This window comes from Melozone crissalis, unplaced genomic scaffold (genome assembly GCF_028551555.1).
Source record: "Melozone crissalis strain CALT ecotype California unplaced genomic scaffold, PUWL_Pcris_2 ptg000120l_1, whole genome shotgun sequence".
In the NCBI taxonomy this organism is placed as follows: domain Eukaryota; kingdom Metazoa; phylum Chordata; class Aves; order Passeriformes; family Passerellidae; genus Melozone; species Melozone crissalis.
Window position 1 is genome coordinate 4,140,767 of NW_026535896.1, and position 27,995 is coordinate 4,168,761.

The 27,995-nt window shown below is 41.2% G+C and overlaps 2 protein-coding genes across 4 annotated transcripts in view; one reads left to right on the forward strand and one right to left on the reverse strand.

The window, feature by feature from the left end:
* The window catches only part of APLP2 (amyloid beta precursor like protein 2), a 49,079-nt gene extending 36,378 nt beyond the window's left edge, over positions 1-12,701 (reverse strand). For 2 of the 3 annotated variants that reach the window (XM_054292913.1, XM_054292912.1), the window contains exon 1: positions 12,585-12,701. In XM_054292913.1, coding sequence (XP_054148888.1) covers positions 12,585-12,665 — 81 coding nt within the window. In that variant the 5' untranslated portion in view covers positions 12,666-12,701. The remainder of the gene's footprint in view (positions 1-12,584) is intronic. The other variant, XM_054292911.1, reaches the window with a different exon arrangement.
* Positions 12,702-15,667: 2,966 nt separating this feature from the next.
* Positions 15,668-27,995, forward strand: part of PRDM10 (PR/SET domain 10) — a 57,250-nt gene continuing 44,922 nt past the window's right edge. Inside the window, exon 1 of the mRNA XM_054292908.1 lies at positions 15,668-15,775. The gene's annotated coding sequence lies outside the window, so the exon portion shown is untranslated. The remainder of the gene's footprint in view (positions 15,776-27,995) is intronic.

Below are 27,995 nucleotides of genomic sequence, written 5' to 3' on the forward strand. Positions count from 1 at the left end.
ATCAGCAGAATTCAGGCTTGAATCTTCCAATTCACCTTCTTCCAAAGCAGAGGATGAAAAGTAGACTTCCATCCATTCTCTAGAACTCAGACACCTGGATTGAGCACTGACACATGAGAAGTCAAATGACAAAAAGCCTTTTGAAGTACCCCCAAAATTTGTCAGGAGCAGGGTCACAGAAAGTAAAGGACCTCAGCAATGGCTTAATGTATTTCTATTTTTTCCACTCTTTAAAAGCAATCCTAAGTAATTTAGCAGCATTTTATTTCTAAAGCATTAATTCATCAGCCGGGGTTTAACAGTCACAGCACCACCCCACAGCTAGCCTTGCACAAAAGCTCTAATGGACATATTAACCAGCTCCTTCACAGGAAGCAGCAGAGCTCTTTTTACAACAGCTGCCTAATGCTATTAGAAAATTAAGTGGTAATTTATAGAACAGACTCAAGCTGGCTGAAATGGCCATTACTGATTTTGCTGATCCAGAAAGTAAAACTAGCTCCACAGAAGCAAGCCTAGAACCTCTAATATTTCAGGGCTATCACTGCAGAATATTTACCTGGCTTTGCATGTTGAACACCTGAATTTCTTACGCTGAATTTTATACCTCTTCACCCTATTGAGCTGTATCAGATTGTACAGCACTGCATGGAAACAAAATGGGAGAGGGGATTTTTACCTTTGATAAAATGAGATTTTAACTTGTTAATAATCTCTCCCAGGTTTCAGTGGGAAGCATGAACTCTCTGTACACTGATAATTATTTCCTTGACGTTTCTTTATTCATTTTTTGAAAAAAATTCAAGGTAGGGAAGAGAACACTATTCTTTTCTGTCGGCTTAGCTAAAATGCAATTGACCAGAAGATTAGTGGAAGAATTCACAGGCTGCAGCTGCACCCACCTGATGGGCAGGTTCTTGATGAGCTTTAAGTAATTTGACACTTCACTGAGGGCTTCTAAGCACAAAACAATCAGGTGCTGAAAGCTTTACTCCAAAGGTGGAAGCAAAAACTGCCTGTTCTGCAACAGCAAGGGAAATCACTCCCTGAAAAAGAGCAGGCAGAACAGTTTTAGACCATCTTGTTATGCCTTGAAGAGGCACTGTCCACCGAGAATTTCCATTACTTCAACTGATATTCCTCTTCAAAGTCTCTGAATGTACTAGTATTTTAATTTAGTTTTTTAAACCCTTTTCCCGGGCTGTCCATCACAGCAGCTTTTTTTTTTTTTTTTGGTATAAAGAGCAGCTGGAGAGGAACTGTAAAGAAAACTGTCCAGATACGTTATTTTGAACAGATGCATTCCAAACAATTCTTTATCTTCCTGCTTGGAAAAGGCTATTAGGCAGGGAAAGAAGTGACTATTGACTTTTACTTAGAGATGCTTTTCTTTCTCCTGCTCAGATGCTCTTGGAAGACACGCTTGAATGAGAAAGAAATGAATGGTCAGTCTTCCAAACAAGTTTTGCTTTCCTTGACCCCAACAAGCAGATAAGGACATTGACTGAAATGTCGACTTAACATGCAAATCTGATCACGGTGGTTGGAGGGTAGATTGATCTGCCTATTGATGCAATTGGCCACTCACCATTTTCCTAGCCATGGGCGGAGTCATTTCAGTAGGGCTTTCTCAAAGTCAAAGGATGAAAATGTTGCATACAGTTCTAACCCCGGGGAATGGTGGTTTTATGTTTCGCTGGTTGACTTCAGACATGGCCCAATAAGGTGTTTCTTAAATTCAGAAACCCAACTGTGCACACATCTCAGCTGCAAATTAATCTGGCAAATCCCTGATGCTGATTAGCTGCACAGAATCTACTCAGATGTCTCAAATCATAAGGGAGCAGCACGCAAGAAAGCTATACTAAAATTATAGCCTGATATGCAATAGCACGAGACAGCCAGAAGCATATCCCATTCTAATATAATTACTTTGGATATCTTACAAAAACAAAAAATCATTGAGAGCCCAAATAAGTTCCATGCTTTAATTATCCTGGAGGCTGCCTCTCCCTGCACAATTCCCAGCCAGCCTGGACAGCAGTGGGACCAGTACTACATGGATTTGCATTCTGAGGCTGGGAACATTCTGAGAATATTGCACTGAGAACTTTCGTATGTCACTGTAGTACCTGTTGAAAGGGGGAAAACAGGTTTGGTAACCAGCACAAAATGGATTTGTGGGTGCCAAGGCCACATGGCAACTCTACAGCCTGGACAACAAAGGCAAATAGATCAACTATTCAGTCACAGTCATACAATTGTGTTAGAGGCTGTCTGTATTTTCAAAGTTATACCTGTCAATTAAAGGCTCTGAATATTAACCCAGAGAGGTGGAAATAAATAAGAACAGTCCTCTGCTTTGGGTTGTTCCCATAGTTAATTCACTGCAGGAAGCATCCTAACAATAGTGCCAAGCACACCATTTAAAGTGGCACTCAGGAGTCAAGGTGGGGCAGACAGGACCAACTACTCACTTAATCACAGCAGAGAAAAATGAGAGCAAGAAAGTGTCTCTACAGACAGCACTAGGCCAAGAGTTTCCATATGCAAACTAAGCCCTGGTTTCATCTTTCTGTGATATAAGCATTTCAAGTGTGGCTCAAGTTAAAGATGTTCCCATCCTGATGCATTCCAACAGACTGTAGCGCTCCAGCATGTTCACTATCTTTATTTTGTACTTAACAGGACATTTGGTGTATTCAGCAGCTTAATGACTATTTTAATCCCCTTTATCAGTGAAGAGCATCATCCTGGACATGTTGTAGGTAGAGACTGTGAGATGGATGCTGCTCAGAGACCTGAAGAGCCACTTCAAGGCAGAGCAGTCATTCCAAGGCAAATACTATAAACCAAAAAGAAATCTCTGCTTGATCTGGTGTATCTAAAGCTTGCTGTTATAAACAGTAAAATTCAGCCCTCTTTTATGAACTGAGAAACAGCTTAGAACAGGTCAGCAGCATCCTCTTAAAAAAGACAAAGGACTTTCAGAGGCAGTGCATCTCCAAGTCAACACCAGGGGAAGAGCTGCTGAAAGTTTAGCACATTAAACCTATCTTAGTTAATGCTGCTGCCAGCTGTGGCTAAATGTTTGTTGTGCCCCCAGTTATAAGATAAAAATAAATGTAAGAATCACAGCCTAATAAATAAAACAACAGAAAATTATGAGTAATGCTATCAGCCACTCAGATAATGAGGAATAATGATTCAGATTTTTGCAAAATTCTTTAAAGACAATGGCATAAAGCTTAAAAAGCCAAACTGAAATCAAGGACAGCAAAGCAAATGAAGAAAAATCATCTTTGCTTTTGCCTGGAGCAAAAGGCCATTTAGGGTCTTGGAAAACAGTGCTCCTCATGTCTCTGCTACAGCACACAGGAAGCTTGCAGCCCAAAATTTTCCTGGTGTCTCCATAATATTCTTCCTTGAAGTACCCAGTATAGCAGTTTGCACACACACCACTAGAAGTATGACAGTGGCCATTTCAGAACAGCACTGCTCCTGAAATCCATCAGCATCTGTTACCAAAGGACTACAATGCTGCATTCTACTCAGGCCCCTGCAGTGAAAGAGGGAACTAACATGCTGTAGATGCTCTGTGGAAAACCTCTCATAGTTATATTTTGAAAAGTATTCTCCTCATCACGCTAAGTCCCATGTGAAGCAAGTTGCAAAAGCTTGCTCAGTAGAATTGAGCACAACAAATCTATCCAAACCCAGAAATTTCAGTCTCAACTGCAAAATCCCTTTTGTCTCTACTGTGGATTTTACATTTTAGCAAAGATTTCCTGCCATTTAAGAGCCCTACTATGCGAGGAATCCAGCTCTTCTAGTTCCTCTACCTGGCAGCCAGGATGCAAAGGGAAGGACCTGTTGTGCAGGGAGAGATCAGCTGGTTTATGTTTATTTCTTGTTGTGCAGGGAGAGACCAGCTGGTTTATGTTTATTTCTTGGTCTCCCAATCTGAGAAACCAAGATATACTCCACAGCAAGACACAAGGATTTAAAATTAAGGATTATTTAAAGACACTATGCATAAAACACAGCACTATGGATTCAAACACAGGTAATAGGTTTCAGCTCCTGTGATTAGTGCAAGTTCTTATTCACAAACTCAAATGCGTATACCATGAAAAAAAGACAAAAAGTGCATAAGCACATAGGCAGGTGGAAAGGGACAGAACAGGTGACAAGCTGTGATCCAGCCCACAAAGACAGCTGTAGACAAGGTGGGCATAAAGCAGTGCAAATCCTTCCACCCCATCCAGCCTTTGCTCTGGGAGGTCATCCATCTCTGCCTCAGCTATTGGAAAACTGCTTCCGAGAAAGTGGTTGTGCCCTTAACAGGACATCCACATACTGACTGCCTTTGGTGCAGGGCAAGTATTGATGCAATTTGAACAAGACAGCATTTATCAGGAGTGAGGAGGGCAGGAACATGTTTTTGTCCCCCCTTCTTTCCCCAGTGTCTCTTGCAATGACAATGCTCTGTCCCAAGCCCAAACTTCACACACTCAAAGGAGCATCACAACTTCATTCTGTGACCTCCTCAAGAATTCCCCCAGCAACTCCTGGGATCTGGGTCTTGCCCAGGTAAGCCACAGCATCACGTCCATCCATGCCCAAAGGCTGAGTCCTAATACATCAATACACTGCAAATGCAAAATCTCCATTTTTTTGGCTGGTTACCAAGGGAAAACCTTCTCCACTGCCTGACATTTCCAGCACTGAGGCTTTGCTTAAAGCCTCTGGAAATGGTTATTGAAACCCTGCAACTCAAGCTACTTGGAGGCACTTAAATCTTATCCCAAGTCCAAATGGGAGTTGAGAGCATCCTGCTCCATTCAAGAGTAATAACTGCTTTCCACGATAACATGCATCCTCAACAATTTCTCAGTTTCCTTTTTCCCTGGCAGGCAGCACATCTCAGTTCATGCACAAGCACTGCTGTACCCTGCACTTCAGAATTCATCTTTGACCAAGGCTGCTAAGGCAGGCTCCGTGCTCTGCTTGGATCCTGACACCATTTCATTCTTCTTTAGCGTTTCTAAACATGTTTGTGATCTTGCAGCATAAAATAAAACACCTATCAAATTCAATTTCTTCAGTGAGGGCTTTGATAAATTATGCAGGGAAAGACACATGCAAATGCCAATACACTCTCGGGGAGCACTAACCACAGGTTTGAATCAACATTCTGCATTTAATCTTTGAGAAGAATACTTATGAGATTAAAGCAAATCTGCCCCTCTCTATTTCAGGCCACAATTACTGTAAGATGACCACTGTAAGAAGTCAACCAATGCTTGGTATTAGTGAATTATCCTAATTCATGCAGATTCCTCTAGGATAATTTCTGGCAAGTTACTAGGCCTGATATGAATGACAGAAGATTAAACACTGATAAAAAACCAACTAAACTTAGACCTGCAATGTGTCATGTCAAATCCAAAGCCATATAGAGAATTTGGTGATTAAAGGCTTTATGCTAGAGGGTACCATAAGTCTAAGCAGAGACCAGCTTCTCTTGTAAATATGCAATCCAAATCCGCTTGGAATCTAATGGGAGTGCATAATATTTACTGTAACAGATGGTATGGGTTAAGATTTTTCTTTTTGTTGCTGTCATTTCACACCATGCAATGACATCATAACTAGTGGGATTCATCAACACAAAATCCAAAATAAAAGGAACCAAGCTCTTGGCAGGAAGCTGGAGCTAAAAATAAGAGCCTTTAAAGAAACCCCCAAAGATCAAAAATGCTAATGTTTGGCTTTTGATTTAAGCATCTCAGTACTGAAGCTAGCAAATGGCAACTCGTGGAAAATACCAAGTAGTTTGCTAAACCTCTGTTTCATCTCTGCAACATCATCACCAGATGAAGATTTTTGAGTTCACCTCACTGGCTCCATTTAGAGGTTTGTAGTGATGGGTTCAAGAACCCAAACACAACATCTTCATGAGAAAACACAAGCTCTACTATAGTAGAGCATTAATAAAATAATAAAATTCTCACTAATGCAAGAATTGAAAGAAACCAACCCCCTGACCTTCACCTCAGAACAGCTCACACATTTGAAAATATAACATAACTAGAAAACATTTGTTGGAGGAAAAGAGACCTAAATGAGAACAGGAACTTTCAATGTTAAACACTGCATTTATTTAAACATGAAGTCATCCATAAGGAGATGACAATTAGCTACTTTTAAATGGAAATTTCATTGAATATCAACCTGCTGTTATAGTCAAGCAAAGCATGGCCACAGCCAGCTCAGTGTGCCTGTGAGTGTCTGCCTGTCCCTGTCCTTGACCTGGATCAAAATACACTTTGCACTGCTATAATTTTGTTAGAGAGAAGCTTACTGTATGAAATTACCTAAATGCATCCCTGTCACAGAGCCAGAGATCTGACTGCTGAGGCACGTTTATCATCTGCTGCACCTCGGCACGATACCACAGGTCGGTGACACTGCCAACAGCTGTAACACACCAATGACTCAGTGTCTTACCCCAAAGCTTTCTCCAGCACAACTGGGAACCACGGCACAGCTCCCACCTTCTGTGGATTTTGTTGGGGTTTTTTTTCGAGCTGCATCTAAGTTATACTGACAATTTTAATGCCCTTCATACTTGATAGTTTGAAAAACTTGAGCTTAAAGTCATCCTTTGATAATGATCTTCCGTTAGTCTCAAAGCACAGTGAAGCCGTCCAAGCCAAACAATTATTGACTTGTCTCCTCCTTCTCTGAAGCTCACATACTGCATGGAATAACTTCAGGCCCTGCTTCATCAACTGAAGGCCTTGTCTAGCCACAGCATTCTACCCCACAGCTCACCTGTGCAGGAAATCCTAGCACTACAAATAACTGGTGAGACTTTTGAAGGTTTAGAGGAGGAACCCCCCAAGAAAGCCTTGGAAAAGAAGTTTAGACTGAACTCTCTAAGCAGCCACTGATCTGCAGGTTGAGAACTAAGAATTCCCTCAAACCACTGCTAACAGATGTTACTGCACAGCCCAACAGAGTCATTTTGAGAAACAAATCATCAGGGAAAAAACAGCTCAAGTGAAGCCACTATCCTTGCAGTAAACACTCCAACGTCAGGATAGTTCAGCTGCACCAGTCCTCATAGACCACTGGGCCAGTCTCGCCAGGAGAAATGTCTAAATCAGATGGAATGCACATGAACCAGGCTTGCCTGTAGTCCAGAAAGCCTTCTGTTCCCTACTATGCCTCACCCAGCAGTGAGTCTTCCTCAGGAAACAATGTGCCACCATGTGATTTGACTTCCCATTGTCACCAGCAAAAATGGAAAGTGAAATAAATCACCAAATGCCGCAGAGATCAGCACCATTTGACTGGGCATACTAGTTAAGAGTGACTAGGAGGCTATTGAAAAAATAAACTAAAATGAAGATCTGCAATACATTCATTTGTACAAGAGCATTACCACAGCAGGCAAACATGACAACATGGAGTTGAACTCAATTTAGTACATCTACAGGTTGATCTTTCAAGAATAAGGAGTACATCCTTTTCCCCGCTGGCTGTGTACAAAACATCCCTGTAATACCTCCAAATGAAAAGCTGGTAAGCAGCTTAGCCACATGTGCTCCTGATCAGGTGGACACCTGATTACATAAAGCCAAGCAGGCTGGGTTTGGCTGCCAGGGAGATTAGTTTAACATCATTTGCAGAACATTGGTGTTTTGGTCATTCATCTTAGGTTGTAACTTAAAACTCCTACAAATGCACCTAAAGACAGAATTTTGCATTTTAAACATCAATCCTTCAGAGCAAGCATCAGAACCAATGGACATTTAAAAGCCAGGCTAAAAGGTGGATTGCACTTCTGTATTCTTTGGTACGTGTAGGTTTTCCACGTCCTCCCATAAGGTAGCATAGCTTAGAGAACACTCAGTCACAAATATATATTTAACTCCAACTGAGAAACTGAGAAAGCAGACGGAGGTGGAAGTAGTAAATCTAGTGCTGAACAAGTTAAAAAAAAAGACTGTCATTCACAAGCTAGATCTCCATGTGAAGTGTGTGCGCATGCATATATATCTCCCTGCTTACAGCTGCAGAAATTCATAAATTAAAAAAAGTCAAATCTCATGTTAAGAAACTAGTCTCAAAACAACCTCAGCCAAATTAGGCATCCCAAAATGCACTTTTCCTGTGCACTGCCCCTCAGGAGCGAGAGTGCTGCTCCTACAGCACCAGCCACTTGCCCTATACAAGTAACAGTATTAACAGGATAAAGTTACTTCTATCCTATTGTATCTGAGGAGGAGCCATCAACCCTTCCAAACCAGAAAAAAACAAGTAATTTTGGATAATTCACAATAAAAAGAACCTGACAATTAACTGACATCTTCCTTTTTACTACTTTGTAGCCTCACACTAGCAAGCATATAATAAGTATATATCTACATATGGAAAAATTGTAAATTTTTATGCACGATGTTGTCAACCCATTTCTCCCCACAAACCTGAGACTTATTGGCACCTATAGGAAAAAGGTGAAAAGGGAACTACCCAAAAGCAAATGATAACATTAATATAGTTATTGTATACTCACAAAGCCCTAAATACTCCATTTAAGATACCCAGCAAGTAAAACCTGTGGTAGGAGATGCCATTTCACTGTGATAAACACACTGCAAGTAGAGAAAGCAGAACATGCCCATAATGGGTGCAGACAACAGTTTGGAGGGGGAAAAAAGAGGGGGGGAGGGGTCAATCTTGCAATTTCAAGTGCAATTCTGAATTAAGAGCCTCACCAGAAAGGTTTCTAGGCCATTGTGAATATTGAAAGGCTTCCAATTAAGAGCAAGTATCATCTTAAATTAACACCATGTTTCAGAGGCGCTAACTGCCTGAACCTAAAAACAATGACACCAAGTTTTACTGCACAGAAGAAGCACAAGAGCAAGAGCCCCAGGGATCGCATCAATTTCGAAAGCCTGAGGAGTTAAATAGCAGAGTGTGAAATGCCAAAGTGTAAAAAAAGAAAGGGAAAGGCTTTGCCTTCTAACAAGAAATAGATGGAGATGGTGTACTACTCTTCAATTTTCAGCTGAGGAACAAGGCCTTGGTGTAAGTACATGTGTAGAAGCAGAGGCTGCAATCAAGTGACTTATTCTTCCAAGATTGAGCCCATACACCTCCAAGACACACACAGGGAAAAGCAATGGCAGAAGTTTTACAAGGCATATCTAGAGAGAAGCACAACTGGAGCAGAGCACGAGGAACTGCACTAATCCTTCCCTGGACTCCCAGGAGCTGGAGGAGAAGCAGTGCATAATTATAATACAGCTAAAGCCACCAACAGAACAGTTTTTGAGTTACTTGCAGGTGATGAAACGACCACTTTAACAAAAAAGTCATTCAATCCCTGGTAGAGCTATTAATGCCTATGTAACATTTAATAGAGGTGAGAATTATTTCACAGGTGAAACAAGGAGAGCTGAAGGCATCCTCCAAAAAGAAGCACTTATCATCACGTGCCATCCTACAATGCAGCAGAAAATCCAGAGCCTCCCCGCAGCATCAGATTTATTTCCATATCTTTGTTTCAGAGGAGCTTTTACTGAAGCTTAAAAGAGGCACTGCATATTATCACCTTCATAGGAAGCTGTATTTCCTAACACCAAGAAGCAAAGTTTTAGGAACTGAGAGCAAACTAAAGGCCACAGGCTCAAGACTGGAATTTTCCTGAGCTGCTTCTGCTCAGGACTCAAAGACTGAAGTGGAAATTTCCCTAGGTGGAGTTCTTTGTTCGATGCCGCAGGCAATTAGAAGTCCCCAAGGTCTGCAGAAATGGCACAAGGCTGATATTTTTGCCAGGGAGAATTTAAGCAATACGAGACAAAAATAATAGCATGAAATTCTGCTGCAAAACACACCCTTTTTTTCCCCCCTCCCCCAAATCCTGGTGACTTGAGCAGGAAGGTAACAGATGCAAGCATACAAGAGAGCTTTGGAAAAATACCAAACATTATTAAAAAAAAAAAAAAAAGCCGTATCAAGTCTGCATTGCCTTCAATTTGATTACACAAGAGAGTAATAAAAAAAAAACTTTGCACCTTCAAAGGTCTTGAGGGCACAGCAGAAGTAGTTTATCATTGGAATACAGATCTAATTAGCATAGATTTATTTTCTTTTTCCAGTTGGCATGAGTGTCCTGTTTGAGTTTCTTGGGGACTTCACAATCAAAACAAGCAAAATTCAGACACATACTGCTATGGAAAGAAACACATTAATTGCTGGGATCCATGATTTCTCTAAACTCTTCTATTCATATTCATTTGGAAGAGAGACTGTCAGAGGTTATCAGCTGTCCCCACACTATGATCTGAAAGGGAGACCGACTGTCACCAGCACCAACCCTTGGGAACGCCCTAGTCAAGAGTTCAGATACAATAATTTAAGAGAAAAAAATAAACTGCCACTCCCCTTGCTCTGCCCTGCACAGAAAGAAAAACAGATTGCAGTTGATAAGATGATTACCGGGTGTTCCAGGGACAGGGAATGGGAGCTAAGATAATCAAGAGACAGAAAATCCACCTAATGGGACCATGCCAATCCAGCTGAACTAATAACTGCAGACATTGTTACATGTTCTCCATAACTTTCAAATGACATCTTGATTATTTAAAAAAAACAACTGCTTGCATATTTTTCATCACATTAGCTGGTAAAATCCAGTAATGACCACAGTGTAAAACCCAGAACAAAGCCATTTACTTCCTAAGCTCTGCATCGAGAGTGGTTCTTGAGCAAATCTGACAGCAATAAAAGACTTGAGAGCTGCAGTCCCCAACCGACAAGACAACGGGAAAGAATGCAGCAAAAATAAGGATTAAAATGCCACAGTTGATATTTTATGCCAGCAGAGGAAGGCGGCTATCATGCCTTCAGAGGAAGCAAACTGAATTGCAGGAACATTTTCATTTTAATCCTTCTCCAAAAGGTGAGTGACCCCCTCTCTGGGGCCGCTGGCCCCTCCTGGAGTGTCAACGTGTGACACAGCCACTCTCCCTCTCTGCCAGTCCTGGGAGGGGCAAAACTTGGGATCTGTTTCATCACACAGACACCACCAGGCCTTGGAATAAAGTGACAGCTAGATTTGTTTTCCAAGCTGATTTTTCATGGCACATGTCCCTAAGCAGCAGATTCCAGAAGGGATATGCATCGCGGCCAAATTTGTCTCGGATGTAAGAGAGGAAGTGACCTACAGCTGGAGGAGTTGCCAAACAGGTGCAAGAGATTGGATGTAGCACCAGGCAGTCCCCTGCCACCAAGGCAATGCCAAGGAACCTGATCTGGGCATTAGCTCCATGCCCTCAGAGCAGCTCCACCATCCTTCCTGCAAGATAACCTCCCCACGAGTTGTTCCACAAATCGTTATCAACCATGTCCCATTGATTTACAGAAATTTAACAGAAAGATTGGTACAAACTATGTGGAATAGTATTCCTCAATAGCAACCAAACAAGCAGAAATCACAGACCAGACCAATTTCGTATAACATATATTAAAAATATCCAAGGTTACTGCCAGTTAGGAATTACCACCAGCTTAGAGCATTAGATTTTTGCATCACACTGAGGCAGATGTTCTGCTTAACCAAGCTTGCTAAAATTTATTATAAACTCTCAAATCAAGCCATTCACAAACAGCCAACAGCCTTTTCTTTATCCAGCCCTACATAACCCAGAACCTCCACAAGACTGATGCAGCTGTTTTGCATTTCCAAACAACATTCAGGCGTAGATTATTAAACTCTGTTTACGTGCCATTTCTCAAGCTCAGCACATACTTAGCTCCTTGTTTTGCTCCTTTCCTCTAAGACGACAAGTTATAGTATCACGTTTTTAAACTCACAAGATTTTCTCCTACTCATCTTGTCGTTTGGAGAGCTAGATTATACTGAGCTCTTAGATTTAGGAAAAAGCTGGAACTTCCTCTGTCCAGTTATTTTCATATATGCAAATACAATACACGTTTCGTACACACAAAAGTAATATATACTCCTTTATGTGTGCGCACGTGTGTATTTATGTATACACACACATACAAACACAGACTCCTATGGGCATCTAAGCCATTTCTATTTGAAATACATAGCCTTTACACTTGGCTGAAGCATCTTCCCCGAATGCCGAGGTACCAGTTCCAACTCAAAGATTTATTTTGGATCCATCATCAACCAAATGGATTCGTTCAACCGAGATTTTTCTCTAGGGAATAGCCCTCTAACAGTCTTCAATGCTTCTGGACCCATCTGAGCTGGCCGCTCCTGTTCCCGTGCCAAGAATGCCGAGGTCACGTCCCCAAAAAAACAGCCCCAAGCATCCCGGTGAGACGGAGCTTCCCGTCCAGATGAGCGGCTTGAAGGACACGGCTTTCGCGAAAACACCGGTAAAATACGAACTCACCACCCCGAGAAGGTCTCAAAGACGCTGGACAATCTCCAGTCGGCTCCACACCAGCCGAGACACCCCGAATCCCGCTTACCTCCCGCCTATGCATCGGGTACCCCGGGGGAGCCCTCCCCCACAGCCCTCACACACCTCGATGTATCCGGCGAGCGCGGCCATGGGCCCGAGAAGCGCCAGGAGGGGCAACATCACTGAGCCCATCGCCGCCGCCATCACCCGCCGCCGCCCGAGCGCAACTGCGGCCGCAGCGCCCCTGCGGGGACCCGCCTCGCCAGGCCACGCCTCCGCCAAGAGTGACAGCCGCACGCGCCAATCGAGAGGCGGCAGCTAGCCGCACCTCCGCAACGCTTCCAGCCAATGGGACGAGGCGCACGGTAGGTGGAGCCGCCCCCCGGCGGGAAATGGCGGCCGGCGCTGACGGGAGCCGTGGGGGGACAGCCGGGGCTGGGGCGTGGCCTGGTCGGGCCTTGCCATATCAGGCCCGAGGGGAAAACTGCGCATAGCGAGCCCCGGAAAAGGCCGTGGCTTGTATGGCCATTTGTAGGCTAAACGATTCACCTCACCACTGCGGTGAGCAGGAACATTCTGGGGTAATAAAAGCCTAATGAGGCGTTTTCCTCATCTAAAAATAAAACAATGATGTTTCCCACTCAAAAAACCGTCTCTACATCTATCCCCGATTTCTCAAAGTTCTCGACCCATGTGCAAGCATCAAGTTCCCAGCCATTTGGGTTTCATAATAAAACTCAACACATATGTCCTTCTTTATTTCTTTTTTCTTAAAATACAGCTGTTGAACGATAAGAACGATAATCTTGATGGCTTCATCTTTCTGCCAACACCAGGTGCTCACCAGACACGACCTGGAAGACATCACATGTGTTGCCACACAAGCTGCTGTGTAAACACAGCACAGCTCTCCATCAACTTTAAATAACATGCATGTATTGAATTAAAAAACAGACACATCACCATCACCACCTTCAGTTTGTGTTTCTTTTCAATCAGAGCACAGCAGCAGTTCCTTCCAGTGCAGATGTTCTGCCACTGCTAGCGCTGCTATTTCAGGACACATTCTGGCTTTAAAACCAGGTTTTTGTGCCAAATTTGCATTGAGGATATTTTAATTTCACCATGTTGCTTTAAAAATGGAAATTTTAAATAATTAGAATTTTAAAATAAGCAAGCCCTTCAGGAAAAAAGCAGATCTACCAAGTGCAGTTGCTGATACCACAGACCTTCCAAATGTGTGCAGAGCATTTATTAGCCCCTTTTTAGTACTTTCCTTGGTTTTCCCAATGGAAATGTAGGTCAGTCAGCTCAGGGATGACAAATGACCACCTTGAAGACACAACCGCTAAAGATCCCACTTGTTTCAAGAACATAAGATCTTTAAAAATACCAATATATTTTAGACTTGATGGATTTTTTTTCACACTGATGTGCAGTGAACCCATTGGCATTAAGTTAGAAAAGCAATATCATGGAAATCACAGAGTGGTTTGGGTTGGAAAAGCTCATCTCGTTCCAGGCCCCTGCCATGGGCCGGGACACCTTCCACTAGACGAGGATAGACTATCCTATAGATTCCATATATTTGCTTTCATTTTTGTGTGAAGATACATGAGGTGCTTAAATGGGATAGAAAAAGATCTTAGCACAGAATGTCCCAGTTACAAAACATTTCCATTCTTAACTTCCATATTCTTTACTGGCTCTTACAAGTGCCGTTTTCTGAAATAGGAACATTGCTGTTTTCTGAAATAGGAACATTGCTGAAATATTGCAGATGGGGTAAATCTGTATGACAGATCAATAAGCAGCCCTGTTTTAATTAAAATTGCTGACTGTTCCACTGGTCACTTACTATAGTCTCTTTCTTACACTATTTGAAAACCCTTAAATCTCTTTTACTGCAGTCCTCTGGCATATATAATTCTCTTTTTAGTCTGGCCAAGTTCAGTTGAAAAACAGAGTAACAAGTTGCTTTTGAAAACTGGCACATTTTATGTAAGTATTTTAATGTGCAATATGAATACAGGAGTAAATAACAAGACAATTCTGAATTAAGCTTTTCCCTTTACTTAAAAAGGAGGGATGGGTTTTTTTCCCCCCCCAGTCTAAAATGTACAAGTTCTTTATAAATCTTTGGGATGGGATTTTCATTCGAGGTTGAATTTATATAGTATTTAAAGTGCTATATGTGAGATGCAAAGCTGTGTTTTGTGTCAGGTACAAACAGGTGACGTGTGTGCTTGTGATTGTGATATGTGTGGACACCGACAATGGGAGAGCTGTGAATTCTAATAATAACTGAGGAAAATAAAGCATGGAAAAAGGCCTTTGAACCTATCTTTTGTTTGCAATTAACCCTGGTTGATTTAGGAGCATTGGAATTAAGGTGTTAAAGGTGTTGCTTTTTGCTTGCATTTAATCCATAAAAAGCTCTTCAATAATAACCTTTTGAAGTATAATTTTAGAATATTACTTGTATCCTTGAAACTATAGCTTTGGGATATATATAAAGGAAATATGCTTATCTCACGCCTTATTGAAGCAGAGAAAAACAGCTTGAGAAAAGAAGATGAACATCACCTCAAGGTCTTATGGTTTTGACCAAAGGGAAGCTGGACATCACTGTTATGAGATTTAGAGTCTCTGCAATTAAAAGGTGGACACACATCTGTGGAGCTGGACCCCACCAGATGGGCTTCGTCTTCTTCTTTTGGAAACTGGACCGTCACCATCTGGGGATACTCCTTTGAGATACATCCTGAGAAATTAAAATCACAATAGTGTATAGAATTGTGATGTAATAATTTGGAATAAAAATTGCTGATGAGTAAAAGATTGGAAATAGAAACTGCTGAAAAAAAAACTGATGAGTACCCCTATAAATACCTGTAACCCTCAATTATCGGTGTGCAGTTGGAGGGAAAACTTCCCCCACTGTACCCAGCGCTGTATTGCTCATACTTTACCATGTTAAATAATAAATTGATTGCTGCTTGAATATTGGCCTAGTCAAGCTTCTTATTCATAACGTATATAAATTAATTTGCTTTTAATATTTACATAGTGCTTGGTGAGAATTTATGTTCACAGCACTGACTCCAACAGTATGATCCTTGTTTTTCGGAAAAACTTTAAATCTAGTGACTCTTGGAGAAGTCTCTCTGATAAGTATGAGGTACAAACTTAGTTGCATCCTCACCTGCTCCTAGTCCTGAACTGTAGATACACCAGGGTGTTAGAGCTGAAGTCCTGCAGTGAGGCTAAAACACAGGATATTCCTCTTCAAGAGCCAAGGCCATCAGTGCTCAGTTCACTGCCTAAAAAGCAAGTGAGAAATCAAAGTTTGAAGAATAATACATTTCCCTTCATACAGAGAGATCAGTCCTAGCAGGACAAAAAGTCCCCAGAGAAAAAGGTTTTATCTCCCAGACCTTGGTCATTCCTTGGTGATGATCAGGAGCTCTACATGCAACTAAATTCATATGACTGCAGGATGGCAGGGAGAGAGATTGAGATAAGAGCCTCCAGCAAGATGCAAATGGAATTCCATCAGCTGGAAAAACCACAAAGGCTTTTAGCATGGAAAGGATTTGGGGATGGCTTTTTTCAGCCACCTGTCCACACAGGTCACTGCAGGCATAGTGACATGATGGCCATGTTTAATTCAGTGCAGAGGTTTATTTCAGGTGAGCACTGGTACTTGTCTGTTGCCTGTGACAACAGCACCCATTTGAATCAACGCTCCAAGGCTGCAGCATTCCCTAAGACACCTCTCCTGCTGTTAAACCTGTTAGGTAGGCGACAGCTTACATTTACTTCCAAGAATCCCATTTTACCCAAGTTCTGGAGCTCTTAGTGCCCTTTTCCAGGACATCTGGGCTAATGAAGCACTAAGAATCTCATCCTCACCTTTGGCTGCCAATGTTTATTCTGTAAGAAATGTTACAAGTGATCATCTCTGCCCCTTTTGACTTGCAAGACCATGATTGTGTAAACAAAAAGAGCATATTTGTGATTGCAAAAATGCGCTCTGAAAGAGTAATGTTAAATTTGTGATAAAAAGAGCAAACAGAAGTCATCAAGGAATGCACCTGGTACCATTAAATTCTCTCATTAAAGCAGCAACTGTACAAAACTTATGCATTGAGATCCTTTCAGTACCTGGAGAATGAGTTCAGCAGTGAGGAAATCTTTGAAGATTCCCACCATTCTCCTGAATTCCTGAAATTAAAGTGTAATATTAGTCTAACCAGTGAATTGTAATCCTGTACAGCTAAACTTGATTGAAGATTTAAAAGGGGGAACGCATCATTCGTACTAGTTCTGTGTGGCAGGTATGTGCAAGGTAGAGCTTGCAGAGGTAGAATTGAGTCAATCTGCATTTTAGGAGGTAGAATGCAAACTGAAGTTAGAAACAACTAAAGAATGTGGTGGGATTAAGTAAAGAACTCCCTATTGTTTATTATTGGAGTATCATAATCATACTCCAATTGTACTGCTGCTGAATACAATTCAGCAATATAAGAAATACTAAGTAGTGCTTCTAGGAAAAATATAGTGCACAAATGATGCCCACCTAACTGCCCCAACTCATCTGGAGCCATCCTACCCTTCAGGCAAGACCTCTACCTATCATCAAGGCTGTGTAAGGAGCAGAAAGCAATGCAAAACTGTTACTAGCCATCTCAAACTTGATCCAACATCCAGCTATTTAAGTGCCTGTGGGACATAATATTTCTCCAGACTCAAAAATAACATCAGAAGGTTGCCAGCCTCGTCTGGAATTGGACATCTGTATTTGGCTACAGCACTTCTGTGTGGAAGTCTAGGGTTCTTGCAGCCTTGCAGCTCAGCCTTCCATTTGTGACTGAAAATGACACAGTGGGGACAAGACGTAGGAAGTCCAGCAGCCATGAGATGAAGGAAACTGCTGAAGAAACTGGGCTCAAGATATACAGTGAGAACAAAGATGCTCCATAGAAAGATGGTAACAAAAAATGCAGAAACGTTGAGAGGCAGACAGGAGCTTAAAAACAAAAAGGTGATTTCTAGAGGAATACAGTGAAGTTTAGAAGAGTGAAAGGATGGAGAATAACAGGGATAAATGGAATAACTGCAGACGTGAGAAAAACAGCACAGAAATCTGTGAAAAGAAGTGATTCAGTAAATGATGGTGGACAGTAAGCCTTTGTTTCTGCTCAGAGACTTCTTTAAAAGGGATTGGCAGGGAAGGGAGAAAATCTACCCTTCATTATACCAATAAATTCTTAACTCTTGCTAGCCATTTTCCCCCTGCTCTGGTCCATGCCTGAAACAGTGTCATTCATCTGGCTTCCACTGACATGTCTGAAGTGGGCAGATCTGCACAGGAGTTTGTGCTGTATTCACCTCAAACAGCACAGTCCTTGCCTACTGCATGTAACAGACTGTTAAAGGAACAAGCCTGGCATTAATACTCCTGTAACTGAAATCTTCAAAATAACCCTTCTGTTAGGTTTGGAGATATCACAGCTTTGCTGAAGCACCAGCACAGAAAGGTTCAATTGCATTGGAAAATGAAAAATGCATCAATCCAGGATGCTTAAGGACAGCACAAGAGAGTGGCTGCTAAGGAAAGCTGCTGCTCCTTCAACACTCTGCATATGAATCTCAGCATCCAGAAAATGTGCTAAATCTATGATCTCCTCTCATTTCTACATGGGGGGCAAAACCATTGGTGAATTTAATTGGACAACTTGTTTTTCTGAAGGCTATCCAAGGAAAAAGCAACATCTGAGAGACAGGAGGAATCCATTTTGGAATAGATTTGCATGTATGTAGGATTCACTTCCCAGGAAAAGAAATTACTTCTGATATATATAATTCAATAGAGTAATGAGCCCACATTCAGACTGAGGATCCCAAATACAGAAATAGCAGAGACTAGCCACCTTTTTAGCTAATACACAAACTGGGAATTTATGCTGCTCATTTTCTCTCTGCAGATGGAGCTGAGGCTTTGAGCACTGGCAGCAACGCCTGATGCTTCTCCAAGGATCTGAACACAAACATTGAACGTGACACTTCAAGAGAGAACTCAAAGATTGAGGTTCTAGAGGTCTACAAGTAAAGGCACAGAGAAGACACGGTGGGGAGAGAGGAAGGAGAGGCTGCTTTGCAGAAAATATTTAGTGAACTCTCATCCTCTTGCTCGGTGAGACATATCTTCCTGCAATGGCATCCTGTCTCCTTTATCTCTTCTAGTCCACCTGTGAAGACTGAAGTGATGTTTAACCTCTGAAGATGGCAGTCAGTCGTTCATGAATCAAGGCAAACAAACCATTCCAACCTAAATAAGCTGAGTCCCACAGCTGTGGTAGAGAAGACATCTGAAAGAGAAAAAGCTCACAATTAAAAAGAATCCATCAACAACTGATATTGGCTCATTACAGTGCTGAGATTTCTCCTGTTGTCCTTGGATGCTTCTTCCCTCACCCCTCCTCTGCTTTCCTGTCTCAGTCATTTCAGCAGTGTTGTTCATTTCAGCAGTGTGAAAGGTTGTTCATTTTACAGAGGTCTTTAATGAAAGATGAAAATTCAAATATGTTATAATTAGCTGCAGTTCCACATAAGTCAGTATTATTGCAGCTTTTATATTAGATCCTCATTTGTCCCACAAATGATTGTGTCAAATATTACAGTAGAATGATTAATGACATCAGATATAATGGAAGGATTAGGCATTGATACAGGAGACTTGCTTGAGAAGAATAATTTTAACTTCTTTTCACTTATAATTTATTTTTGTCCTCTACTGTAAAAGAAATCTGAAATTGAAAATAAAAATGGCTTGTGTTACTGGCAAGTAACAGAAGAGATCTGATTCATGATTTAATTCTTCATTCAGTATTCATTGGTAGATTAAAAGCCAAATCATCGTAACAAATGGCACAGCAATGAACAACATGGAATATAAAAACCTCAGGACTTGTCCTGCTGAATAAATGTGGAATCATTTACATTTTTGAAGATAAGTGTAATTCAACAGCAAAAAATTGATTCCTCCCTCTGCAATCAGGTCTGATTCAGCATCTGTTCCATCAGGCATCATGGAATTGCCTGTGCTAACAAGCTGTTCCATGGCACACCAAAGTCACCTTTTATTTCACCCCCAATCACTTGTTTGAGCAGTTACTCAGTTTGCAAGAACAGGGTGTATGAGGAAGTTATGACACAGGAACAGGCAATAAGGAATTTAAAATGTCTAGGAGACACATCATGTCTGATAATACAAATTACTGGGAACTGTAGTTTTGCATGGTACCTTTAAGTGCTTTTTTTTCCCTGTTGCACTTAAAAGCAGAATAACTTCAAAAATCTCCTCCTTACTTTAATTTGGTATCAGCACAGAAGGCTGCAGTTTGAATCATTCTATTTAAACAAATATTAAGACATTTCCTGTTACAATCATTGGGGCCTCACAGTTCTCAAACACCGAGTCATCCTTCTTATTTCAACACATGAATATTGACTTTAGGTGCTCGAAATGCACACCTGGAGACACAGGACCTGCAGCTTTGCCTCCAGCACTATCACCAGACTCGACTTTGGGAAGGAGCTGTAGGGTCTTTTCTGAGCAGCAGCCTGGTCTTCCACTGATAGTCAGAGGAAAATCAGTGGGATACAGGAATTCCCAGTCACAGGAATTCATATTTGCAGACCTTGCTCTACAAGTTCTTTATTTCAATGCTCCAAATACACCCAGGGCTCAACAGCACTATTGACTTACAAACTCATTCAAGAGAGAGGCTTCATATTGTGCTCCGGGGTTTTTATAACCTTTGAAACAGAGTTCTTTGGAGGGCCACAGGAAGTGAGATGTAGCAGTGCTTTGGCAGGTTTTAAACTCCTAAAGCAGCAAGAAGTTTGAATATAGGTTCTCTTGGTGATAAGAAATACAGAAATACATGTATTTGAAGTCAGTGTCAGTTGAATAAAGGCAAAGGGCAGGACACAGCTGAAAAGAACTAGGACATGTAAGTAGAAGCTGAATCCCAGTGTCTCCAAGGGAAGGAGGGGGCCGCCTACAACTTCCACCCCAAACCCATGGCCTGAGGGGGAGAACAACCTCTTTCTGAATCACATTTTCACAGAAGCTGAGTCAGCTCCTGAGAGATCTTTAACTAAGTCTCTGTTCTGCAACTTTCCAATAGTCTTTTCCCATATCTTGCAAAAGGCTGAATTTGAACTTGCTCCTTTTTATTTTACCATGATTTTCCCTCATAGGAGAGAGAACAGCCTGTGTCTTTTGCCACTCAAAGCTTGCCAAGGCTTGAAGATCTCCTTTCTCCCCCAAAATTAAAGACATTGGGCCCCACAATACTGAAAAACACCATTTTGAAGGAGAGCTTCACACTGATATCAGTGTATTCAGTGGTTTTGGAAGCAAATTACTAGGCTTCCTCCAACTCCAGGCGTCCTGCCTTGTCCCAGTCACTTGGTTGACTCCCCAAGGTCTCCACCAAAATGTAGCTCATTGGCTAAGTTATAAAAAAGGAGTCTTAAGTAGAGCACTCTATTGAGGTTTGAGTTTTGACTTTAAAATGCAAATGGATGGTAGTTAATTCCCCTTTGGGATTTAAGAGCCTAATTTAAAATGGGAAATGATGATACAAAAATATGTATAAGAAAGCATTGCAGTGTGAGAATGAATCCTTTGCCACATGAATGCAGATTCTTAGGGTCAGCAGACATCTTCATTTATCTGTATTTTAATAGTTTCCCTCAAAATCCTTTTGGCTAAATTCTTCCTCAGTGTACTACTTGGTACAGTCTCAGTGGACAACAATAAGGGCAAAATTTGACCATGTTTTCTATTTTCTAAAATCTTATAGATCAGCATATTTAAACACATCAATATTTTGCTGGGTATGATAAATAACACCCTCATTTCTGTTAAGATGTCTAACAAGACCTTTTCCATACTTACTGAAAATACAGCTGTATGACAGGCCCATTTGCCAGTTCTTTGTCAACTGAGAAGGCTAAAAAGCAATAAAAAAAAAAAGCTGCTTAGCAAAGATGTTAAATCAATGTTTGCTAACCAATTGCAAAAGTCTTCCATCTCCCTTTCTTTTTCACAGCTACCATTTTACTTCTAACAGGGGAGAAAATAAGCATATATAATTATGTCTTTAGATCAATTTATGCTTAAACACACATACACACACAGATACACACACCTCTGCAACTTTACAGGGACCTGGTGATGCAAGTACTGTAATCTGTAGTTAAAATTCAGAGTGCTCCAATCCTTGCATGATAAGAACTTAAGTAACTCAACCAGCTTCCTTCTATTTGTTCTGTCTTCTGGAACATATTTCTGTACATAACCCTTCAAAAGAATCACTTCTATGCACACAGACACTGGCCAAAACACATCCACCAGTTTTCATAAACCTTATCCCAGCAAAGGTTGGAACTGCATCAGCATGAGATAAAAAATACAGATCACAGCAGGCAACTGCAAAGTTCCTTGTCTATGTTTAGAAAGGTGTAAACCGGGGGTCAGGGTGATTATCTAGAAACTATTTGTATTTGGATACACTTCCTTTGGCACATGGGCACAGAGCTATGGCCAGGAAGCACATGTGGGGTGGTAAAAGGGGAGCAGCCCCCAAGCCAGGTGTTCCCCTGGCCAACACCATGTACTGATCCAGCATCAGCTGGATCATCTAGAAAAAGCACATGGGTAGATCTCTTGGCAGGGTCAGTAATTAAATATTTGTATCACCTCAAAACCTAAAAAACAATGACTTACACAAGCCTTATTTCAAGCTTTCCCTCTTTCTGTACAAGAACGTATCAAATAGTCAAACATTTTGGTTTTGCCCTTCTTTTTGTTTCTATGTTTTTCTTGCATATTGCAAACTGTCCAATTTCTCCAGGCTCTGTTCTCTTTTTTTTTGTTTGTTTGTTTTTTTGTTTTTGTTGTTGTTGTTGTTGTTGTTGTTAGACTGACTTCAGTCAAACCCTAGATCTGAAAGTCCCCAAACAATCAACAAAGAATGTATTTCGGTGTGGTAAATTTGAGAAGTCACAATAAGGGCTGTGGTATGGTGCTATGATATCACTCACAGAGGACTGTTACTTCATTGTGAATGGAAACAGCATCTGGCACGGGGCAGGAAATCACTTACCAAAGGAGAATCCAAGAAGTACAGCAATGAAAAATAAGATTCAAATGAGTTTATGGCTAGGTAAGTTGTTGTCTTTGTTGGAAGGATGTTTCTTTAAAGTCAGGGAAGGAAAAATATTGCACATGATGTCTTTCTGCCACCTTCAACTCCAATGTTTGTCAATAGCTTTTTAACAATTGCATGATTCACTATTGAGTGTTCCACGCCAAGAAGTCAGCATTCTGTACAGCAGAGGGCTCTTTCATTCCTTTTTATTTCATATTTCTGTCATCAACCAACATGTCAGCTGTGAAATAAAACCTGGAGAAAAGCTTTGAAAGGAGATAAATTCCCAGCAGGTGTCACAGAAATATTGAATTGACATTTAGTCTTTGTTACACCTTCTGTGGGGTTTTGCTGTGTTACAGTTGCTCTATACTAAATTAAATAATAGAATTTTAAAATATTTTTTTCTACATTGAAAGTGTGCAGGTAAAAATAAAACTAGGTAAGTGATGGGAAAAAAAGAGAAACAGGCATCATCAGCACAGTTCCTAAAAGTTCTGCAGGGACTTAATGAGGAAAGAGCAGAAAAGGGGAGCCAGGATGTGGAATTCAGTGCAAAGATGAATACAGGAAATCACAGAATCCCAGAATGTTTTGGATTGGAAGGGACCTCAAAGCCCATATCATTGCACCCCTTCCATGGGCAGGGGAGACTTTCCACTAGACCAGGCTGCTCCAACAAGGAGCATCCACCATGGCCATAAACACTTCCAGGGATGGGGCAGCCACAGCTTCCCTTCTCTGTGCATTTACAACCTTTTGAGGTTGAGGAGAACCACTAGGATGTGAAGCAGCTCATTCAACTTTTAGGGTATTCTTGGGTGAAACAGAACTTGCCAGAGAGAATAATTCAGCCCATATTAAGCTGATCCAAGTAGTGAAAAATGACCTTGTCATCTTAGGCCTGTTCCTGTTCTTTGCCTTCCTGAATACCTCAGCAATTATAAGAATAACTTTCAAGATAATCTTACCACAGTGGCAATGACATTTCAGTGTAAAAATCAGCTTCTGAGGGACTGGGCCTGCAGCTGCCAAGTTTCTTGATTAAAAAATACTCAACATTTGCTTTGAGAAGTGCCATTGCTATTACCATGCTCTATTATTCAGGCAAATTCACTAAGCAGCACAATTTGGAAATCAGGGATCAATGTCTGGGCTCTTTTGATAAACTTGAAGAGTCCAGATCCTACCTGAGCTCCCAGTGGGGTATACTGGCTTTAGAGACAGTCTTCCCAAGCAAACAGATTTAAGAGCCCTGGGAAATACCAGTTGTATTCTAACAGCAAAACTCTGGAAACAAGTCTCCAGGGGGATCCCTGCAAAATGAAGGCAGAGCAAACCCAACATGATGCAGGACACACTAGCACTGTGAGCTGGAACTGCAGTAAATCTTTTATTGTGAAAGGCAGCCTCATGTTCAGGCAAGCAAATCTGGAATTTTTCCACTATGTGCAGGCTGGAGTTACAGGACTTCAAAGCAACAGTTTAACAATTCCATAATAACAGAGAAATGCAAAGTCTTGCCCTAACTTAACCATGTGAATCTGCTGCTTTGAAAAAAAGCACCTTTGTTTTGGGTCAGGCTTGCCAGGTGCCTGGGCACACCTGGAGTACATAACATTTGGGTGCACCTGGATAGCATCACCTGAACTTTGACAGTGAGGATTATTTCCTGAAAAAAGACTAGTTCAAAAGGTTATGTTCTATTCACTAAAAGATTTTGGGGAAGCAAATTTTTATTTCTTCCCAGGCTACAGTATCTGCATCCTTCCTCCAGTGTTGTTTGACTGAAGCACAGCAGAAGCCCTGCCAGCATTCCCTACTCTGGGCAGCTCTGTGCTTTCCCCCTGAACAGCACAATCTTATGTTTTTCCTGTCTGTGTGACTACAGAAGTTTCTTATTTGTAGCCATCTGCACCAAGGCAGAGGCCACAGCTTCAATCTTAATGGCTGTCTGGAATGATATCATTTGGTTTTTATCAGCTTCAGAGATAAGGCAGCCTTAACTCCCTGAAAAATCCTGGCACTTGCTCCATTTGATTCCTCCTGTTCTCCTAAACCAGGTGTTTTCAAAGCTATTCATATACCTGTCTACAGTGTGGGTGGAATATACTTAACTTCCAACTCAGTTAAGTTGGAAAACATTCCCTCCTTTTAAACTGATTATTCACTAAACAAACATTTCTCTTCTACCCAGACAACTACCCTCTTGAAGGACACATCTGACTGCAAAGAACCCCACTGCAAAAATACTTTGAATGTAGTCCAAAATGACACCAGTCCTAGGGTCTGCTCAGACAGCACCTGCTGCAGGGTCAGAACTCACACAGGAAACCCCAATCCCCAAGTGGTGACAAACAACACAACCCCACCCACAGGCCATAAGGGGGGTTTCTTAAAATCTCAGAATGCTGTAAGAAAATGTCAGCAGTGTTTTTCTTTCCAAAGATCTCATTTTTAAAATGTTATGATAAAAAATTAAAGAATAACTTAAGACCATAGTAAGTAAAGGCTTGAAATTAAGGACAAAAATCCAACCACAACTGTATTTTCCTTTTTTGTGCACCAGTCCTATAAGCTGTTAACAAATAGGGTAATAATACAAATATTAGATTTAAGACCGACTCGATTTATACCTTTATGAAAAAAAAAAGCCAAACCAACTTCTCCAAGAACCCATGGCTAAATCAGGCCTAAGATCTACCTTTAGCACCTGAGCAGCAGTACACCACTAAGTTAGACTTCAGAGGCCACTCATAAATCCTCCTGATCCCAAACAGCTTCACCTGGGACTATCCCCCCCATCTCCAAGCCCAGGAGTCCTACTTAAGCCAAGTTTAGGGCCATTGCTTCTTGTCTGAGTAATTCTAGAGGAGTCTTGGGTTTTAGCTTAGTATCAATTGTAACTGGCTATGGATCTTGAATCTGTGCTAGTGCTGCAGATTAGGTAAGTTACTAATGGATTTTGTCCTACTTTCATTACCAGCCTCCATCATGACATGCAAATTTGATTCTAATTTTGGACTCAGGTCTGCCTTGTCCTCTTGAACTTGCCTGCTGATCTGTATTTTTGAATGCTCTCTGGATGTCATCTCTCGATGAATCTTAGTTATCTTCTCTAGGTGCTGAAGGATGGAATGGGAACTGCTGAGTATTTCCACAAGCTTGGACATCCAGACATTTAGATAAGAGCTGGGGCTATCCCAGGGGATATTTTTTGCCTTTAAAAATCAATCACTTTCTAAAACTGCATCACCTGTAATGAAATCTTCTTTGTAAAAGCCCTGTTGCCCCACTAGAGCAGCAGGGCTGGGCAGAGAGCTGGGAATGAGGAATGTGCTAGACAGCAGGAAACAAAAGGAGCATGGTTTGTGTAGTCTGACAAAACAAACCTCAGTGAGGATGTGATTGCTGTCTATAAACACATCAGGAGAGTAAACACTGCGGGTAAGGATAAAGACCCTACTTAAAAGGCATGAAATAAGTAGAAATAGACTTTAGAAAAAAGAATCAACTTGTCTTCAATGATGTTTTTAGTTTCTTGTTCAAAACTACAAGAATAAACATCTCAGTTTCTCATCAGGGAAAGCCTGCTCAAGTTATATACTGAGGTGTCTGTGACAGAGGGGATTTGGTAGCTTGGAAACCCTCTGCCAGCTCCTACATCCATCAGAAGATCAGACTTCTAATTTCTAACTCCTGCAGAAGGAGAAAGACTGACCATCTGACAGAAAAATATTTTTATCTTTATACATCCTGAAAAAGGATACAGAGTTTTCCCAGCTAGGCGACTTACTTTTAGCTCTTCTATAAAAAGTCAAGATAAACAAGAGTCTAGAGTTAGTACATGTACTAAATTAAATCTCAAAATACAATATTTTAAAAGAAAATGTGGCTGCTGTCTAAACATCTACCATAAATTATCACTGAATGTGGTTTTATGTTGCCCCTTTTATTCATCTACCAAATGTATGCAGAAGCAAGAGGAAAATCTCTGAAGATCCCTTCTTTCCTGACAGAGGTGGAGGAAAGCTGACTGTCATTGCCACATTTTGAAAAAGGTTGTCAAAGGCTGGATCAAATCCTTTCCCAGTGCTGGAGACAAATCTTCTGGAAAAATTAGAAATCTTGTATAATGTGCTATCATTTCAATAATTATTTTATCATTTTAAATAGAGTAATAATTTTAATAGAGACTATTAAACTTTTATTTAGCTTTCTAGTGAACTCAGAAATATCAAAAAGCATGGCGAGTTTCCTGAGTCATTCTGGCCTGATTAATGGAAAGGAAACCCAAACATCCTCTGTGTTTACTTTGCAGTTGATGCACAAATTATTTCCTACTAATGACAATGCTTCTACACAGCCAGGGCTGGGTCATGGAGACATCTCAACTCCAGTGGGAAATCAGATGCTAGGGTTGGGTGCTGGCAGTTTAGGGCTGTCAGGATCATGGGAGCTGAGATCCTTCCCAGAGAAGAAATGTGTGCACTAAATGAACAGTAATCCCAGCTAAAGAAGTAGCTGACCTGGATTTGAAAGTGAACTACATCTGTCCAGCACAGATTTCTGGGAAATGCTCCAAGAATGAACAAGTCTGGCAATGCAGAGAAGAACTGGGTTGCACTGGAGTTACTGTACTTGCCTAAACCGGGCTGACTGGAACCACGACATCAGGCTGGGCCTCCACAGGAGCAGCTGAGCACAAGAAGGAAAAATCCCTTTCTAACCCTGCAGAATCTTGCAAAGAGACAGTTTGCAGCAAAAGCTATGATATGCCAAGCTCCCAGTTGATTTGTCTCCTTAAAACCATGGGATGTCAAGGCATCATCAGGAGCAGCAGCTGCCTTTATAAATATTGTTCTAATGGAGTCAGGGAGATGTTGGTGTGTGAGGAGCAAAATATTTTCTCTGCAGGCATTTTGGCATCAGGACTTACTTTTCCTATCCCAACACCCCAGCAGAGCTTTGCTAAATAGATTTTCAGTGAACTGAAAAGCTGCCTTTTCCTAAAACTTGCTGTATCTTTTACCAAATGACCAGTGAAAATCAGGGGGATTGGGGGCAGGGTGATGATGCAAGTTGTTTCCTGACTTATTTTTGTGCCTCTTTATTATTAACAATTGGAAGAGAAATGCCACTTGGTTGGGTACAAATCAGGCAAAAAGTGAACCAATAGTGAATGCATGAGGTGAATGCTTCAGCTAATGGTATGTTTTTCATTTAAAATAAAATTTAAATTTTTGAGTTGATGTAGGTACTATTACAACACCCTCAAACTTGTTTTAGTCATTTTGCAGTTAAA